We start from the raw sequence: 18,200 nt of genomic DNA on the forward strand, positions 1-18,200 counted from the left end.
TTGAAGCATATTTTAGTTCATAGAATGGTTCCTTTGGTTTCTGAGGCTTTAGGCAAGATTAAGAATTCAAATTTTTGTAATACCCAGCTCCACAGTGGAGAAAGACAAAAAAGCCTTAAAAACTTACCAATGCATCTGCTTTATGCTTTAGCTTCTTAGCTTCTTGCATATAATAATCTGCATTGTGAAGCCTAAAGAGACAAAATCAATTATTTCAAGTCTTTGTTTTCATACAGTTGGACAAACATTGTTTGAGAAATGTGCTGACTGATTCCAAGAACAATTTAGATATATATACCCACTTATCTCTTTCAGTCTTATCCTGGTATTAATCTGAAACTGCCATATGAAAAGATTTGATGAGCTACCAGAATGCAAAATAACTAGCTGTAGAAACTGGCCACCCAAAGTAGCCATTAATGTCTGCTGAAGAGAGGAAAAGGAAAAATATTTTAAACTAATTAAAAAAAAAAAAAGAAGAAGAATTACTGTGAGCCAACATTCATGATCTGAAAACATTTATCAGCAGAGACTTCATTAATCAGTGATAACAGTTCATTAGTAAAGTTTAAAAATGTATGTGACATTGTGCAGCGCCATCCACACGTGCCCTGTGCTAGCATTATAATTAAAGATACTTTGCTTTCACTGGGAGCTCTGCTTTACAAAAAAATCCAAGTACCTAACATGCAACTAGCACCAAGAGCTCTAATAGTACTCACACATCATCAAATGTGATTTTAGGTCTTCTGGGCTCAGAATTCCCATTGGAAAGAGTTGGCATTGCAGACCAGATGTCTGTTTCTAGATGGTTTGTATCAAGAAGATTGTTGGCTGTTGGTGCATTGTGGGTTTCTTCCTCCTAGAAAAACAGACTGCTATCATTTCTTCATAATTCAAAAGATACAGATACACACAAAAAAGCTAAGATACATGCACATATCTCCAGCTACGGCCAGGAAACCTCACGAAATCATCTTCCATCCTTTATCATGTGACCCCATTAGATTAATTAGGCATTATGACTCCAGCTCTGACCTCTCACCTGAACACACTTCCCTATGCTCCAAGGTGAAAGTCAGCCTGTACAACAAAGTGCTACTGACAACACACTCATTAAAGCCAATTTGGGCTGCAGGGATGGAAAGAAACTCAGTATGATGTGGATCACACTAATGTAACTGTTTTTCTAGAGAATTAGTAGATGACTGCAAGGTGGATGAGAAGTCTGCTCAGGTTTCAGCAAGGAACAGTTCCCTCATCCTTATAATACAGAACAGAGAGAAGAAGGAAAAGCAGAAGCTGGGAGTTGTGACTTTGCACTGACTGAAAACAGAAGCATAACAGAAGCATTAAAATCAGGCAATTGCAACTTTCAACCAGATAAACTAAATTATAGATGAACCAAAGAACTAGTAAAGAATTCTAACATATTTTAGAATATAAAAATATTTTAGAAGTCAAATATTTTGGGGATCAAGATAATAGATAAAGCAAGGAAAAATCAGACAGGAGGTAATGGGAGTGAGAGGAAGTGGACTTGCTGTTTACATCTCATAGCTTATTTGCTAACATATGCAGTTCATTTTGGCATTGATTTCTCTTGAAGGCTTGAAGTCCTGCAGCTTGAAGTGACACAATGATATCAGAAAGCAACAGGGTTGAATGAATAATGTGAAGCGACTTGTCACCTATGTTCCAGTGCAACTTCTGAGTTTTGCTATTACAGCATACGGCAACAACCTCTCACAAGGTGGCAAACTGTGAAAAATGGGGCTACACATCCTGTTCTGGGGAAGAATTATCTTCCTGTCTTTTAATTCTGACAGTCATACTAAGATACAGTTTGATACAAAGAGTTTGAAGTTCTAGTGGGAGAATTTTTCTCTAAAATTGGCCTGAAAACTGAGCTTTCCCTCTTTTCCATAAAAGTAGATGACCAACTGATGTGAAATTCTTTATTTTTATTTTTATTTTTAAAGTCAATTTAGCTTTGTTACTTTTTTCATGTACACCTAGAAAAAAATCATCTAAATCTGGTGAAAGACAAGAAAGAATTGTTCATGTAAAAATATTTAGTGATGAGCTGGTCCTAAAAGAATGATGTTTTTATTGGAAAAATAATGACTATTTGCATGATCTGTAGAAGCTCAGCACAAAATGTACGTAGATGAGGTGCAAATACACCTTACTTCTAGAAACTGGGAGTCCGCAAACTTGTGAGAAGACAGTTTTTAGTGTGCTATGGACAGGTTAGATTTTTACTGTATATTTAGTTTAATCCATAATATTTGGCATAACTTAAGTTTGCTCCAGAATTTGTAGTAATTATTAATGTAAAAGACACCAGTATTCTTGATGCTTTATTTGAAGATGGTGTGTTGTTCTATCTACAGTGTTGCGAGTGGGGCAAAGTCTGTCCACTGAAGCTTAGGGTGTTGCAGGGAGTGATTCACTATGTGAACTAGATGCCTAATGCTGACCTAAAAATGAAACTTGCAAGAGTCATTTATGCACAACTCTGCATGGATCCAGCTTTGCTGCTCTAGAGCGGGGGCACATAAGGATTTAAAAATAGATGCTAGAAAAAATAAATAAATAAATAAATAAACAAACCCCAGAATAAAGTTAATTTTAACTTCCTCTTTTCCAGTAACTGAGGTCTGCTACTTACATAGATTCCTTTGGGGTTAGAAGAGGATTTATTTTCATTCTTTCTGTGTTTAGAAACCGAGGAGGAAGAGCTGCTGGTCTGAGAGGTGTTTGTGATGTTGGTTTCTTGGCTGAAGGAGCTGTTGTCACTGCTGTGCCGACGGTGCACAGGCTCGTCCAACAGGGGAGATAATGGAGGAGGGAAGAGCTTCTCTTCTCTTTTCTTTGCCATCTTCTTCACCGAGTTACTGCTGCTCCTGGGACACAAATAAGAATCAGTTGCATGCCAAGAACCATGGTTTCTTCTCTATAGCACAAAGCCCCAAATTTCATGTAATGAAAAGCCTTAAATATGTGTTGTGATCCCCCATATCCTACGAGCAAAGTCAAAAGGAGACAGGCAATGAAAACAGAAGATCTATCCCTGCCATTTCAATGGCCACAGAAACCTCCTGCTTTGGAGGACAACTTGCAGTGCATTAGTACAAATTGCATCCACTTTAAATGCTAATTTGAGTCGGTCTTAATTTGAGAGGTCATAGATGTTCTGACTCAGCAAAGTGCTGGAAAGTTTTATGCACAGGGTTAGTATACTTGACATCAAGTATAGCTATTTATGTATTTAACATTAAGCATCTTTTAGAGAGGTAGATTAGGGCTCACATAAGCAACCTCTGCAAAAACATATAATAACACATGCCATGTGAACAAAAAATAATAATTTATAACAACTACAAAATGATAACCATAACAATAATAAGATAATAATTATTTGACCTCTAGAATAAAACCAATGTTCAGCACTACATTAAAATGACACATCGTTGCTGGCAAAAGCCCCCGAGCAAATATTGTTTGATGAATTGGAGGTGATTCAGAAAATGAATGTGGTTTTGACATGAAAGCTCAAGTAATATGATAATCTATTGTCTGTTTTATGTACAGAAATTGCTAGCTGGCTACAAATGGCAGCTGTGATACACAGTAAAAAACAACAGCAACAAAAACCATGCTAGACCTTTCTTCCCTCAAATCCATCAAGAAAAAAACAAACCACACAGCACCATAGAGACTGTTTAACATATTAATCTACTCATAGATTTTTGTATTAGGTACTGCTCTAATTCAGTCAATGAAGATAACCTGAATTTTAATCTTTTGTTGGACATCTAATAGCCCAGTACACAATCATTCACTTTTCATGATTATTGACTAACATTTCAATAACAAATTAAGTCAACAAGAATTTATGTTTCATTCCTAGTTGCATTCAGTCAATGTCAGGAATTATAGATTTACTTTGCTTTAAAGTAACCAGCAAAAGAGAAGAATCAACACGTGTTTCCCTACTCCTTATTTGACATGCAGTCTAGACTCTTGTATTTTTATCAGAAGTGTCAGTATCTACACCTGCTTTGGTCATTCCCCTAGTTTGGGCCTCTGGCAGCACAAAAATATTTCTGTTTTCATAACAGAGTGAATCAAATGAAACCCCTATTTTTCAGGTTCTATAGCTCTTCTACTCAAAACTCTTTTAGTCCAACTGAAGCAGAGTTTAAAATAACTTATTTGAAATCCTGTAATATTAAAGATCTTCAGACTGAAGAAATAAAATCAGCACAGAATTTATATTGCTTTGCAGCAGGGCAGGTATGGATGCTCTCCTGCTTGGAAAACACATGGGCCTGAAGATCAAAGGAAAGCAATCAGACCAGAGGAGATGGGTAATTCTTTGAGAAGACATTTTATGCACATGTGGTCCTGCCATTGTACTTCAAAAGGTTCTCACTCAAAGCCCCATCTGCTAGCTTTCCTACCACCAAAGGGTATTTTGGAACTCAGACAAGTCACCATTGCTATAGTAAAATAATACTCTGAACTTTTTCCAGAGGAAAATTTTCCAAAAGAAAGCAAACACTTCCCCAAGAAAGCATACATGTATTATTGGATTGTTCAGAGGTAAAGCAGACACAACTAATGAAAAATCCAAAAGTAGAACTGAAGTCCTCCGCCTCCCAAGCCAGTGGGCTACCCTGAGCATGGTGTTCAGTGGGTCTGTCTAACAAACGTATGTGGATGGGAGCACAGAGATATGTGGTTCTAATTGCACTCCACAAAGAGGAGTGTGGAGCTCTTCTTTCACTCTGGTACAGCTTTGGAAAGGGAACAGCAACTGAGCCTGAAAGATCTAAATGAAAAGTTCCTGCAGGAAAATGGAAGGTGAGCCACTGGCTAAATCCACTGTAGAAACCACTAGAGAGGATTCTCAGTACATCTTTTCCTGTTTCCAGGCCTAAAGCAAGACTGGCAATAGCATGGGGTGCTGCATGGCACATAGATAGCAAGTGAAATAACATTTCTCAGTTGCTACATGGAGATGGAGGGATTAAGAGAGTAGTATGAGAAAAAAAATGAAGGTTGCAAGTTCCACAATAGAACCACTTCCTCTAAAAGAGGCTCTAAGCACCCTTGTTATGGTGTAGATATCCCTGTTCATTGCAGGGAACCTTTATATGACCTTTATGGGTCCCTTCCAACTCAAATGATTCTTTGATTCCATGCATATATTCCAGAAGAGATATATTCAGACCTCCGTTTTGCACACTACACAAAACTTTGTTAACTTCAGCTTTGCACTCAAGCACAAGATGGAACAAACCAAGACACAGAAGTCGTTCTGTGGTGATAAGACATAACTACAACTGAAAGGGCACTTGAGGACATATTTTTTTTGCATGGCAAATACCCAAAACCCAACGACAACACTTAATAGTTTTTTTTTTCCCAGTTGCCCACTTAATCCTGCACATTTACAGGATCCACTGGAGTTACACTGATTATTCAGCAATGTTACCTCCCTTAGATTTAAACCAAAGCATTTATGTTAATAAAAACTGCAACTCGATGGTTGTTACCAGCAGTTAACCAAATCGTCACTTTGTTTTGGGCTCTTAATAAGCCAAGAAACTAGTCTTTGATTGCAGTAATTGCTAATCCTGAATGAATTTATTGCAATAATTACTAAGACTCAATGGTTTAATTTGCTGACATGATTATTAGTTAAGCTATATTTAAAATCTAGGGAGAAGCACAACAAAAGCGCAAAGAAAAAATACCAGCAGAACTGATGGTCTCCTAGCTGCAGAGTTCAATCTTTGTATTGGAGAAGGCCAATTATCAAGGAATACGAGGACTCCCGTCTGCTCTTATTTTTTATTTTTTTTTTCAGCCTTATTTCTTTTAGGGCAGAAAGCAAGCAAGCAGGCAATAAGAGGTCAGCTTGTGAAGGAGAGAGAATTTCCATCTACTCTAACAATTCATTCTGCTTTTCTTTACCCTTTCTTTAACTACTCCTTGTGGTATCTGGTTGTAGCTCTGGCCTATTAGTGAGACAAAAGCCATTGTCTCTGTCAATCACTTGGCTTTCTTTTGCTTCTACTCTCCTTATCCACAAAGAAATGCAACACACTGATGGTGTATCTGATTTTCTGCAAGGGGTTAGCAGGGAAAGGTCACTCTAGCATTAGCTTGGACCATATGGCAGCAATTGAATGAAGATGAAGTCATTGTCATAGATGTAGAAGGCTGCCTCTGCCATGAATGAACTGCAACAAATGCCGCTGTGACCACCCAAGGGATCCGCTAATATATGTTGCGCAGTACAGGTGCATCTTTAACTAAAGGTCAAACAAAAGTGAACAGGAAATCTTGAAAATCAGACTTGCTAGATGGTAGGCAAGCTTCCCCAATATGATTCTAGTCTGATTTCAGACTCACAGTTTGCATCAGCACATAACTCTCTGTGTTATTACTAATTGCCAAATGTTGTCAAATAGTGTTCTGTCTGGATTGGATCTACCGATCAGGTTTTCAGATACAAATGGTATTCAGCAGCACACAGAATTAATGCTTAAATTAAAATTGCTCTGGCAATCAAGTAAATACACAAGCAATCCTCTGCTGCAAAGCGGGCAACTGATACAACAAAAAAGCAGCCTCACAGCAGTGTTTCAAGTAATTACTATGAATTAGTTGGGCACAAAATAGTATCCTTTATTCCTTCATATGCTTTGAAATATTAGGAATGAGGAAAACACCATGGTGATTGTAATTAAAAAAAAAACATAAACAATTATATTTTGAGTGTCACATCAGATTTATGAAAAAGCATGAGCCTCTGACCGTGTGATGGAAGGAACAAGAAATAGCTGGTTGCTTGTACAATGACTACATAAAACAAAATTGTTATCTAGTTATCAAATGGCTTTTAAGTTCATGACTGACCATCTGAAATTTTTACACTAAAATTGTACATGTAGTCATAGGAACTGATAGAAAATAGGCATATAATTGTACATATCAGACAGGTAAGACTCTACTTAATTGTGCATCCTTGCAGCTTTACTGAGCCCACATATTTAGGAACAGATTATGAGTGAAAGATATTTAAATACCTAAAGCACATATAGTCAGCTAGTGAGAGCTACAAAAGCATAGGCGTGCCTATCTTCACCCAATTACTTCCTGAATGCCTCCATATTTCACTCCAGAGTTCATGGTCTTTCAGCCAAAACATTTCTGCATCTATAAAGAAGCCCATTGAGAGTCTCTGAAGTCTGCCTTGGTGTACTCAGTTTGTTGGCACAGAGAGCATGTTCTAACTGGAGAGACCAACAGTTCTTCCCAAGAGAGAGAATCCACCATGAGACATTGCACCTTCATGGATGAAAATCATTGTCTACTCTAGCCAAATCATCCTTATTTCTAGAAATCCTTACGTAGAGAGATCTGAGTGAAAACGCAGGACTTTTGGGAGCAAGGAAGGTTTAAACAGCAAAGCCTTTCTTTCAACTTTTCACCACTGAAGTGTTATTTTCCCCCTTGCCTTTGAACAACACATAGTTTTAGCCTCTCCTTTCTTCTGCTTCCCCTTAAAATTCTGCTTAACCCTGTGGAAAACACTACCCCTCCTGATTGCTTAAAAACAACCTGGGGCTCTCCAGAAATTTCAGTCAGCTCCCTGATCTTCTGGGAAATACATTGATCTGTATTCAGAAGCACGTCAGAGGGATTTGGAGACTTGAATTATCAAATAATACTGCATTTGTTTTAAATGAACTCAAAAGACACTAACAATAAATGTTGTGTGATCCAGGTCTCTGCAGCTGAAGTCAAAACATTTTGTTTCAAAACTTGAGGCAGATGAGAAGAAAAGGTAGCATATAGAAATAACTACTAATGAACACTTGCAAATACAAATAACCACCGATGGAAACAATGATATTTTTACACAGAATACCAAAGGCTAGAAAGCTCTGAGGAATCAAATTAATGATCTGGAAAACAAGCTCAAATTAAGAAACATCAGGTTGGGGGTGGATCCTTTGGGCTTGCTGAAGACAAGAATAGAAATATTTTTTTAATGGATTGTGGAGGTGTTGGGGATGGATAATCCTTATTCTCTGCAATATATCTCTTGTCGTACTTCTTGCAATGACAGTCAGGCAACACCCATCATGATGTTTATCAATTGAGCAACATATTACAGATCACACTGTTACTTTCAAATCACCTGCCTTTTCCAGACTCCAACTCTGATGTTTTCAGTGGTACAGTGAGGGGTAAGTTCAAGGACTGAAGTTCATCTATAATTATATCAGTATAAACAAAATAATGCTCAACCTGTTTTATGGGATTTAAAATCTGTGCATTGTCTCATAAATGATTTTTGAACTTTATCTATATTTAGACATGAAAACAGTCAAATTGTTTTCAGAAGCACATTGAGCATTTGATTCTTTGCTTGTCCTACTGAGAAGCTGAAAGCGATGCCTCATCTCAAAAGAAAAAAAGCACAAAATTGATGACAGAAGGGAATTGGGTTCTTTGGTTATTTATAGAATGTTAATCTTCTGATTATTATAATCAGAATCATTATTTTTGTGGTGTCTGTTTGATGAAACATTTCAGCCATCCTCTCAAAGACACTGAAAGGCATAAACGACTTGATTATGTCTGCTGAAACACAATGCATGCATCTGAATCATTTAGGGTCTCACCTATGGCATTTTTGTATACACAATTAAAGAATAAGAGCTACTGAAATGAATGGCAAAGTCATTACTTCATTCAAGAAAACTAAGAATAATCTCTTAAGAAAACAATTCAAAAAAATATTTTCTAGTCAATCAAATAGAGTCCATTCTGGCTGTACTGTGGTGAAGGATGATGGAGGCAAGAAAGGACACCTTTAAAGAATGTGGTTCTGTGGTTCTGTGGAATGCAATGTGGTAAAAGAAGAGCAACTCAGGACTGTGGTGGGATCCTAATTTTCCGTAGTCCATGAGAAGGCTGACTGAATCTCATCCAAAATCACATGGACCTTATTTCTATGAGATGGAAATAGTGACACCACTTATGCTTGCTACAGCAAAGAGATTTGTTGAATAATACTGTGAAATCCCTTTTGAATGTTATGAGAGAAAAAGAACTTACTCTTTAGTGCTGGTTAATCTGTGATTCGGTATGGGAGAGATACAAGGTGGGAGCAAGCATGAAGCTGAAGGGTCCTCCAGGCGCTGCTTCTTGCTTTCAACAAGGGTTTCCAGGTTTTCTGACTGTTTTAACAAAAAATGTACAACTTAGAAAACAAGCATCTATGAACATTACGAGCTTCTAAGGAATCTCAGTGTATTTTCTTTACTGTAGCAGCAGTTGAAACACAACCCTAAGAGAAGTCACCTGAAATCAGGGCTAAACATGCTCCAAACACATGACAAGTTATACAACCAGTGACATAGCCAGTTAATTAGCAAGCAAAATACCTCATATACCATAGTTATCTTCTTCAGTGCACTGGAATTTAATTAATAATTCAGATGGACTGGCTTTATAGCACCAAATCTTACTCAAGTATGTAGCTTTTATTCATTTACTTAATGGAAGTCCAAGGGTAAACTTCCTTGAGTAAGTATTTCTCTCAGGACTTAAAGACTACAGGACTGAGCTCTAAGGAGGCAGTCATTAACAGCAGTAGCTGGTGTGAAATGTGCTTTGAAAGATTCCATAGCACATGAGTTCTGTGCCTGAACTGGGAAACAAGCAAAGCTGATTATTGCTCTATCACTGGAACCTTCATAGCATCCTTCAAGCCTGATAGTAGATGGCTAAAATAAATCTTTTAATAGCATGAATCAGAATCCAAATCTGGTTCTTCCTACTCTGTTTTAACTGTTAATACCATTGTAATTTGTTTGTTTCCTCTTGGGTAGAGATGAACAGTCATTAAGCTGAACAGGCTGTTTCAGAGTGGAGCTTATGTTTGTGCAATCCCAGAGTGAGATGCCTCCCCAATGTTCCTTTGTGATTCACAATTCCAGCTAATGAAATTCTGCAGTTCCATTTTATTTGTTTTCCCTGGGAGCACTAAGTTTAGTTGCCAGTGCCATACTTTTGTTTTAGACAACACACTGACACTCCACTGTGACCTAGCAAGAACTCTTTTTTTTCCCCCCCCATTTAATTAATATACACGCTATTGGACATACATATAAACACTGACATTTATATATCCCTTTTCTCTTTATTCTTTTCTTCTTCCTTCTTACCTCTCTGCCTTTTGTGTACAGCTAGAATATACACAGAATAAAAACCTGCTGAGTTTGCTTGTGATTTCATTTCCACTTAATTCAACAGGGAAGGAGCCAGTGCAGTGACTCATGTAGGCAGGGTGTAGACCCTGTGTCTGCCTGGCATTGTCTGTGTTTTTCACATATTAACTCTCTCTTGTATGGCTGGATGGCTCAAATTCAGTATTTCAGTGCCGTTCAGAAGTCTGCTAGAACAGACAGCTGAGGTCACATTCATAATGATTCAGAAAGTCTGGGGTATAAAACATGTGCAGTGATAACTTCTCACAAGGAGACCAGAGCACAGACATCTCAGTTGGAAACAAACAAACAAGCAAACAAAAAACCACTACAAAAATTCACTTATGACATAAAACTCCCGTTTCTTTTCTGAGAACACATTTAGTTTGAAGAACACTGTCATATCCTGCAAGACAGGATACCCTTGGGCATAAATAACATAAACACATGATAAAACATAATGCCTAAAGTCAAAACATATTTGCTTTTTCAGGTAGCTGCATACACACAGCAGCTAGTTAAGCAAATGACATGTCTGTGAATCACATTCATTTGTTAAACCAAAAGATATAAAGACTAAATTCACCACGAGCACAAGCAAGCACCATTTCATAGACTTTAATGAAGTTATGCTTGTTTAAGCAAGTGGTGAAAATGCATTAATTCTGCCAACAATAAAAGCCTGCCTTCCAAACAGAAGTCGTATTTTCTGAATATGGATGAGCCCTTAGCACTTGTCATAGGGAATCCTTCTGCAGATTGCAGAACACTGCAAATTAGCATGCAAAGAGCAAACACAGTGAAGAAGCTGGTATGATAATTCTAAAAAAAACCACCAGCCAACATTGTTCATTGATTTTGAAAGGTGGTGTCGATTTTCTTTTTTACTGATTTCTTATGTTAATTTGTAATGTGCAGGTAAATGTTTGTCTTCTGCAAAAATAATAAAGCCTTAGTGGTATCATGCCTCCCTACAGCCCTGCTGCAGGTCAGTGAGGAGTCAGTGATGGCTGTCCTGACCTCAAGGATGCACAGAAATAGTGTTTTCTTCTGAATGATGAAAATTACTTACCTTGTGTTTCCTCTTTGATTTTGTGGATGTTTTTTCAGCTGCTGGGGTGGGGGACTCTCGAGATGGTCGTCTGTGTTTCACATTTGACTCTCTTGGTTCAGTTTTCACAGATGTGGTCTCAAAAGGCTCTTGTCCAGGTATCCTAGAGAGTAAACTAAGGTCTATTTTCACCCAAAGAGATTTGAGTTCTTCATATTCTCTCAGTGGGGACAGAAGTTCATTTTGTACAATTGGGATAGGAGAAAAGAGCTGCTCCTCCAAGTCATTGCTGGTCTGGTCGATGGATGTGTTGCTGCCATTGCTAGTCAAGCTACTTACGCTGAGGATGTTACTGCCAGAGTCCTTCACTTTGATGCCATTGGCCGGTCCACTACAAGCTGGCAATATCTTAGCCTGCAGGCTCTCCTCCTGATCTGTATTTGAGTCAGAAGTAGATGAATCAGTTTCAATAAATTCCCGGGACTTGGGGACAATTTTGCTGGGGCCTCTGTACTTTTTCTTCTCTGAAGTGAGACCTGTGCTTGTTCGAGGTTCCTTCCTTGGGGCGGTCTTGCCAACTGCTGCTTTAGTTCGAACCTTTGGCTGCTCGGGGGGTTCCTGCGTGTCTTTTTCTTTGGGAGTGTTGCTGGTATTATTTGGTTTGGGCCAGTTATACTCTTCTACACTGGAAGTCCTTTCTACCTTTTTGGGTTGCTTTTTCCCAGTAGTCCTTTGTGCAGTTGGCTCATTATGAGCTGGTGACTTCTGCTTGGAGCTTTTTGCCTCTGGGGTTTTCTGGGCAACCCGTGGTTTGGCTTTCTCTCGGATGGGACTGAGGATTGCCCGGTCTTTGGAATCAGTTGGGGGCAGGCTGTTGCTGAGCTTCCCTTTGTTTTGCCCTTCAGCCTGCTGACTGCTCTGCGGCTGGGAGCTGGTTTCACTGTGAGGCTCATTTTGATTGCTGATGATGGTCTTGTTGTGGGGGTTCACTTTATTTAGCCACTTATCCAGCTGCCATTTGTTTGTTGAGGGGGGTTCTGGCTGCAATGTGAAGAACAAGGAGAAAGTCTCAGACAGAAGCAAAGCTTTTCCCTTTAAGTGAGGATGTTTTTAATGCACTTTTTTTTATTTCAGCCAACTAGTGGTGACTGCTAGTTTTATGGGAGCATTTATGGAGTATTTATGGTTAATTAGGCTTCCTTATCTGGTTTACAATGTGGCCCTGGAGAAATTTAATACAACTAAAAAGTTTAGCTGGTCCCTGAAGATACAGTTTCGTCACGTTGCCTTTCCTTAGCCCCAGCTGAATACTGTGTCAATAAAATCTTCTCTAGCTACTGGCAGAAATCTAAATATTTCTTTAAAGCAATTCAAATGTAGGCCAGAAGGATTCTTCCAAAAGCTAGAATGAGTATGTGGGTCATACAAGTAAAACTGTAAAGGGAGGAAAAAAGTAAATAGCATCAAACTGCATAGAGCTCTGACATTTTCCACCCTCTAAGCTCCTGCCAGGAAAATGCTGCAAGCATGGCCATACCTCTGGCGTGGCACTGCGTGACTCCTCGTTGCAGTCACTGTCACTGGAGCTGCTCTCGCTGTCGGAGTCAGACTCAGAGCTGCTCTCAGACTCACTGGAGCTCCCGGAGCCACCGCTGGAATGGGCTAAGCCAGCTGCATGTGCCACCGACACCGGCAAACCGCTGTGGAGAGAAGATCCCTTCTGGTTAGTGTTCTGCTTGTCGACCAGATTTTAAAATCTTGGGTTGAGGGAGGCACCCAAAGAACCCTGCTCACAACAACTGTCCTCAGTATCAGCTCCTGCTCTCTCAGAGCAAACCCAATAGACTCTCCAGCAGGGTCCCATGTAGGGACCAAGGAGATGGCTAGCTTTATGCTCCATGTGGAACACTGATAGTGGTGTTAATAACATCACTATCATCATCACCACCCTCAAGTGAGAAACGCTTTAGTATCACAAACTTCAGTCTATTAGGCCAATAATTGCAAAAACTAATAATCACACTTAAATAATTTATTAATGAAATCATGCTTTCCACATTTTTTGCCGGTTCATTTATAATTTATGATCAAGGAAAGGACAGCAGGCAACTAATATTGGACAGAACATTTTAAAAATTAATTTTAATGAATATTTTTGCACTGTAGTGTATAAAAACTCCCTACTTTAACAACTCTCCAGGGGACACCCAAGAATTTTTTATTTATAGCTGGTTTGTTGGTTTTTTTTTCTCTCAGAAGAAAGATTGCTTTATGATAATTCCATGAGAAAATGGTGTTCATACCAAAAGTAAGTCTCTCTGAAATATATTTATTTTTTTTTCTGTGTGTTCAACTGTCCTCCAAGATTTATTTATTAGCAGTGCACTGTGTCTCATTGCTTTTCCTCAGCATTTATTTTTATACTTAGAGACTGGATGACCCCAGTTTTTAGAGCTAAAGAAATCTTCCAGTCTGAGTCTTTATACACTCACCTTTAATTTTTTTATTTTATTTTATTTTATTTTATTTTATTTTATTTTATTTTATTTTATTTTATTTTATTTTATTTTATTTTATTTTACTTTATTTTATTTTATTTTATTTTATTTTATTTTATTTTATTTTATCAGAGTGATAACCGTAAGGTCTTATGTCTCTTCAGCTGATCTATACAGAGACTTTTTGATGATTGATTTTAAATTTGTGAAGCTGGCAAAGCAAAGTGTTTGAAAATTGACACCAATAGCTAGTATTCTTATGGATATTCAATACCTCACTTTAATATATCATCTGCTGTGTGTTTCCCATATTGAGTGATCCATGAAAGCCCTGAAGTTATAACAGTTTTTCCCTTCATTTCTATCTGCTTTAATACACTGAGCAAAATTCACATAATCCAGGCACACGCGCTCCTTCACCTTTCAAGCTGAGATACTATGTGCATCAAGATGCCCTCTTAAATAACACTGTAAGGAAGAAAATGGTAGCTGGAAAAGCCATAAAGAACTGATGTTTGATCCTGCTTCACTGCAGTCTTCTGAAGTATTGCCACTGGCTTCCATGACAATAATATATGGTCTTTAATCTTCTTCTTAAGCTAAGCTACTTTCTCTCCTTGTTGGTAAAGCGATCCCTTGCACTGCGGTTGGTAACGTAACTGTCTCTTTGAGCATTGCAAGGGCCCTGCAGTGCCCATTGACAAGAACAGCTTGGTGCTTCAGGGTGCATTAATGAAACAAAATTACTCACTTGGGTAATTGCAACAGATCACTAACTTAGTTGCTCATTAAGTGCATATACTTTCCTTTTTTTAGAGGCTCTTCATTCAACTGAGTCTGAAGATTTAGTTGCCAGATTTCAATGAGAAGTAACAGCTAACTGAGGAACACAGGCATGTCCAAGAATATTTTGTATAATTAAACATTAATGAATTTTTTAAAAGTCTTAAAATTTATATTTTATTTCAAGTTTTAGAAACCATTTCAGCATTTTTTCCTTATTTTTAAATTTTTATTAGTATTCTTTTTTTAACCCTCCCATTCAGTGAAGCACAAGAAAATGTAGGGAAGGTATTTATCTATCTGTCTGTCTATCTATCATCTATTTACAATAAACAGAACATTGTGGTAAAATTGACTATGTTTGGGGTGGAGTTTTGCTTTCAATATCTATCTTGTCATTTTGGCCTTAGATTTTCTATTTTGAAAACAATGAAAGTAGATGAAAACTGAGTTTTCCTGTTTTATTACAATTGTCTGCAAGAAGGAGTAAAAATAATAGAAAAAAAAAACAACAACCTCAAGGATTTCCAAACTGATAGGAATACGCTTCACTTCTCTTCTAAAATACCAGAATGGAACACCAACCTTAAAACAATGCCATTCACTGTTATCAGAACAAAGAATTTTGTTTCAGCCACCTGCAGAGATCTAATGCATCTTTGTAGCAGGACGCATAAACCTGCACCAGCCTTTCGTGGTGACAAATCACCTTTCCTGGGAGTACTTTTGCAGTGCAGCCCCCCCCCTTCCCCTCATACACAGGCATGTATATGGGTCTGCTCATGCCTAGTTGTGCAGACATGCCTCCCCAAAATCTGCTGTCAGTGCTTGCAAATTTTCTCTAATTAATATCACCGATTTAAAGAACATCACCTCTTAGAATGGATCTAAAAAGCAAAGGGCAGTACCTCAGCAGCTAAGGCCCAGACCTTTCCAGCCTTAAATTACAACCTACATCTTTTAGCACTCTGGAAAAGAATTGACATTGTAGCTGGGATGTGCTTACAGAAAACACCAGGAGTTGTATTGCAGCAGATTGTGATGTCTGACAAAGAGCTGAAAGGGCAAGACTAAAATCATGGGAATAGATGGAAGTTCCAGCCTTATTTTCTCTTTTTCTGCACACTAGTGTCAGAAAAAGTTATCATATGCCAAGATTACTGAGTATCATAGCTCTGCAAGGAGCCAGACAGACTCAGAATAATGTTTTTCATACAAAGCACAATGAGGTCATATTTGTCTTTCATCTGGGATAACAAAATTATACCATGGCTACATCAGGCAGCTTCATGCTGAAGACGTTATTGTTGATCAACACTTTTAAGCAGAAGCATTCACTTTTTGTCATAAAATTTGAATTGGGAATAACACAGTTTGTACACGTTGCAAAGCAACCAGATGATACCACAAGTGCCTTTCCTAGTATCTCACAGCACTAAATACAGAAAGCTCTTGCATACAGTTTCTTGCACAATCAGCTTCTAATAATGCTATTCAGCAGAACAGAAGAAAATATACAAAACTTTGACATAAAAGTGCATGGAAAAAAATTGCATCCTTTCTTCCAAGAAGAAAATGAATTTAGTGGAGAGAATTCTGTTTTGTTGTTGTTTGTTTGTTTAATCTTTTGGCTCAGAACAACTGCTTCCTTTGCACTCTTCCCAATCACTACCTCAGCTTTAAAGTTACTACATCATATGCTTTAAAAGATGCTCTGATAGATTCTGCAAATGTGCATTCAAGCAGCTCTTATACAAATAAACTGGGCTTCTTCACAGATACTTTTGTGAAGTATCAACTACATGAACTCAAGGTTGTCTCTGTAAAAGACTTTCAAAGCAAGCTTTGTTGTGTTGCTAAGATCCAGACAAGGAATGCCAGCCTGGACAAGGTTTAAAATGGATTTAAAGCATTTTATCATCAGACACAAGTCTTCAGAGTGACTAAAGGGGGCAGGAAACACTGGTATTTGAAACTCTTGAATTTTTATTTCCCAGCAGGAGATGAACATTCATATTGTTCCTCAGTGTTTGAGTGGACAATGTTTTTATTTCATCTGAACTGAAAAAAATAAAAATAAATACAATGCTGCACAATGGAACACAGTATTGTTTGAGTAAATAACACTCACAAGAAAGCTATTTCATTATTATCACTTGATATTGGAGACCTCTACTGAGGCCAGCGACCTGCTGTGCTTGGAGCTATGTAAATACATGATGAGAACCAGTCCTTGGGCCAAAGAGTTTGCAATCTGAACACACAAAGTAAACATCAGAGGTATCATGATCCTCCTCATACTCAGTTCAGGCCTCACAAACTCCATGCATGGCCCCTCTGCAATAATGGCAGCATCAGTTTTGTTCCCCTTTGCATTTTGTGCTCCACAATTTCCAGGCCCTGTACTTGGTGTTTCAGATGAATCCTGCAGGGCAGGATGTTCTGCCCTGGTCAAGAACTGTGACCATAACAGTCTTCCTTGGGAGAAAAAATACACATGTAACCCCCCCATTTCTCAGACCAGCTGGATCAGCATCAGCTTACCCCTCTCCAAAGTCACTTTTCCTGTACCATGAAGATGGGAGATGCTGGAATGAAACCCACTGCAGGTGGAAGGACAACCAAAACTCCCTTGCAAAGGTCATTGTGATAAGATCTCTAGCTGCCTGCTGGTAAGCATTTTAGGTTGCCTCCCTGTTATCAGGTAATGAAGCAGACAGAACAGACTTACACATCTGAAATTAATTTGGAAGGAAGCTCATCTGCAGCGCTTCCACCTATTTCCCTTCTTCTGCTCTTGCAGCACATGGCAATTTTCCTGGCAGTGCAGTGTGGGCACAAAGCATGAGATGAGAAATGTCTTGAAGTAGGGGACAGACACCAGCATCACCAGTACCTGGCAGCATTTTTCAGCACATTTGAGATAAAACTTGAACTACGCATAGAGCAGCTGAGACTTGCAGGTGTGTGGCAGCTGTCAAGAGCAGGCAGTGGAGCCAGATACTGATGGTTCATAGTGGGGAATTGCATCAAGCTCTCAGGCTCACCAGTAGTATTTCACTCACTGCGGTGGACTGCTACAGTTTGATTTGCTTAAATTCAAATGTTTCCCTTCAGCTTTTCTGGTTGTATTTATTTACTCTTTGGTTCTTTGATTGATTTTAACTCAAGAGATCTTCCAGAGCCAGTGAAAGCAGATCTGGCATTAGCATGTGTCTGGATTACTATGTTACCTAGAGAAATGTAGACCCTACATACACCTTAACACTTCGTTACAGTTCTCATCAGTACTATTATTACTTTATTTTTTACACATCATTTACTGTAATGATGTAATAAATGGCTTATGAGATTAGATGTGGTAGTTAGAATAAAAATAATTCAAAATACTAAAGCTCATTAACCTCCAATAGGAAAAATAATAAATGATTTTCCCTGTAAATATGTATGTCGAAAAAGAAACAACAAAAAACTGTGAGAAGGATTCAGACTACTGCAATAAAACTCATCAAGGAAGAAAATTCCTAATGAATCCTTAGGTATTTTCTCAAACTTTTCACCAATTAG

General features: G+C 38.3%; 1 protein-coding gene across 3 annotated transcripts in view; it reads right to left on the reverse strand.

Annotated features, from left to right (window-relative positions):
* AFF2 (ALF transcription elongation factor 2) overlaps nucleotides 1-18,200 on the reverse strand; it is a 327,396-nt gene that overhangs the window by 25,209 nt on the left and 283,987 nt on the right. For all 3 annotated transcript variants that reach the window (XM_085544766.1, XM_085544768.1, XM_085544767.1), the window contains exons 10-15: nucleotides 12,890-13,052; nucleotides 11,374-12,393; nucleotides 9,148-9,269; nucleotides 2,675-2,909; nucleotides 723-862; nucleotides 128-191 (exon numbers count right to left, since the gene is read on the reverse strand). In XM_085544766.1, the coding sequence (XP_085400892.1) occupies nucleotides 128-191; nucleotides 723-862; nucleotides 2,675-2,909; nucleotides 9,148-9,269; nucleotides 11,374-12,393; nucleotides 12,890-13,052 (1,744 nt within the window). The remainder of the gene's footprint in view (nucleotides 1-127; nucleotides 192-722; nucleotides 863-2,674; nucleotides 2,910-9,147; nucleotides 9,270-11,373; nucleotides 12,394-12,889; nucleotides 13,053-18,200) is intronic.

The sequence above is a fragment of the Coturnix japonica genome, chromosome 4 (genome assembly GCF_054131305.1).
Source record: "Coturnix japonica strain WE chromosome 4, WE-NBRP24, whole genome shotgun sequence".
Classification (NCBI taxonomy): Eukaryota; Metazoa; Chordata; class Aves; order Galliformes; family Phasianidae; genus Coturnix; species Coturnix japonica.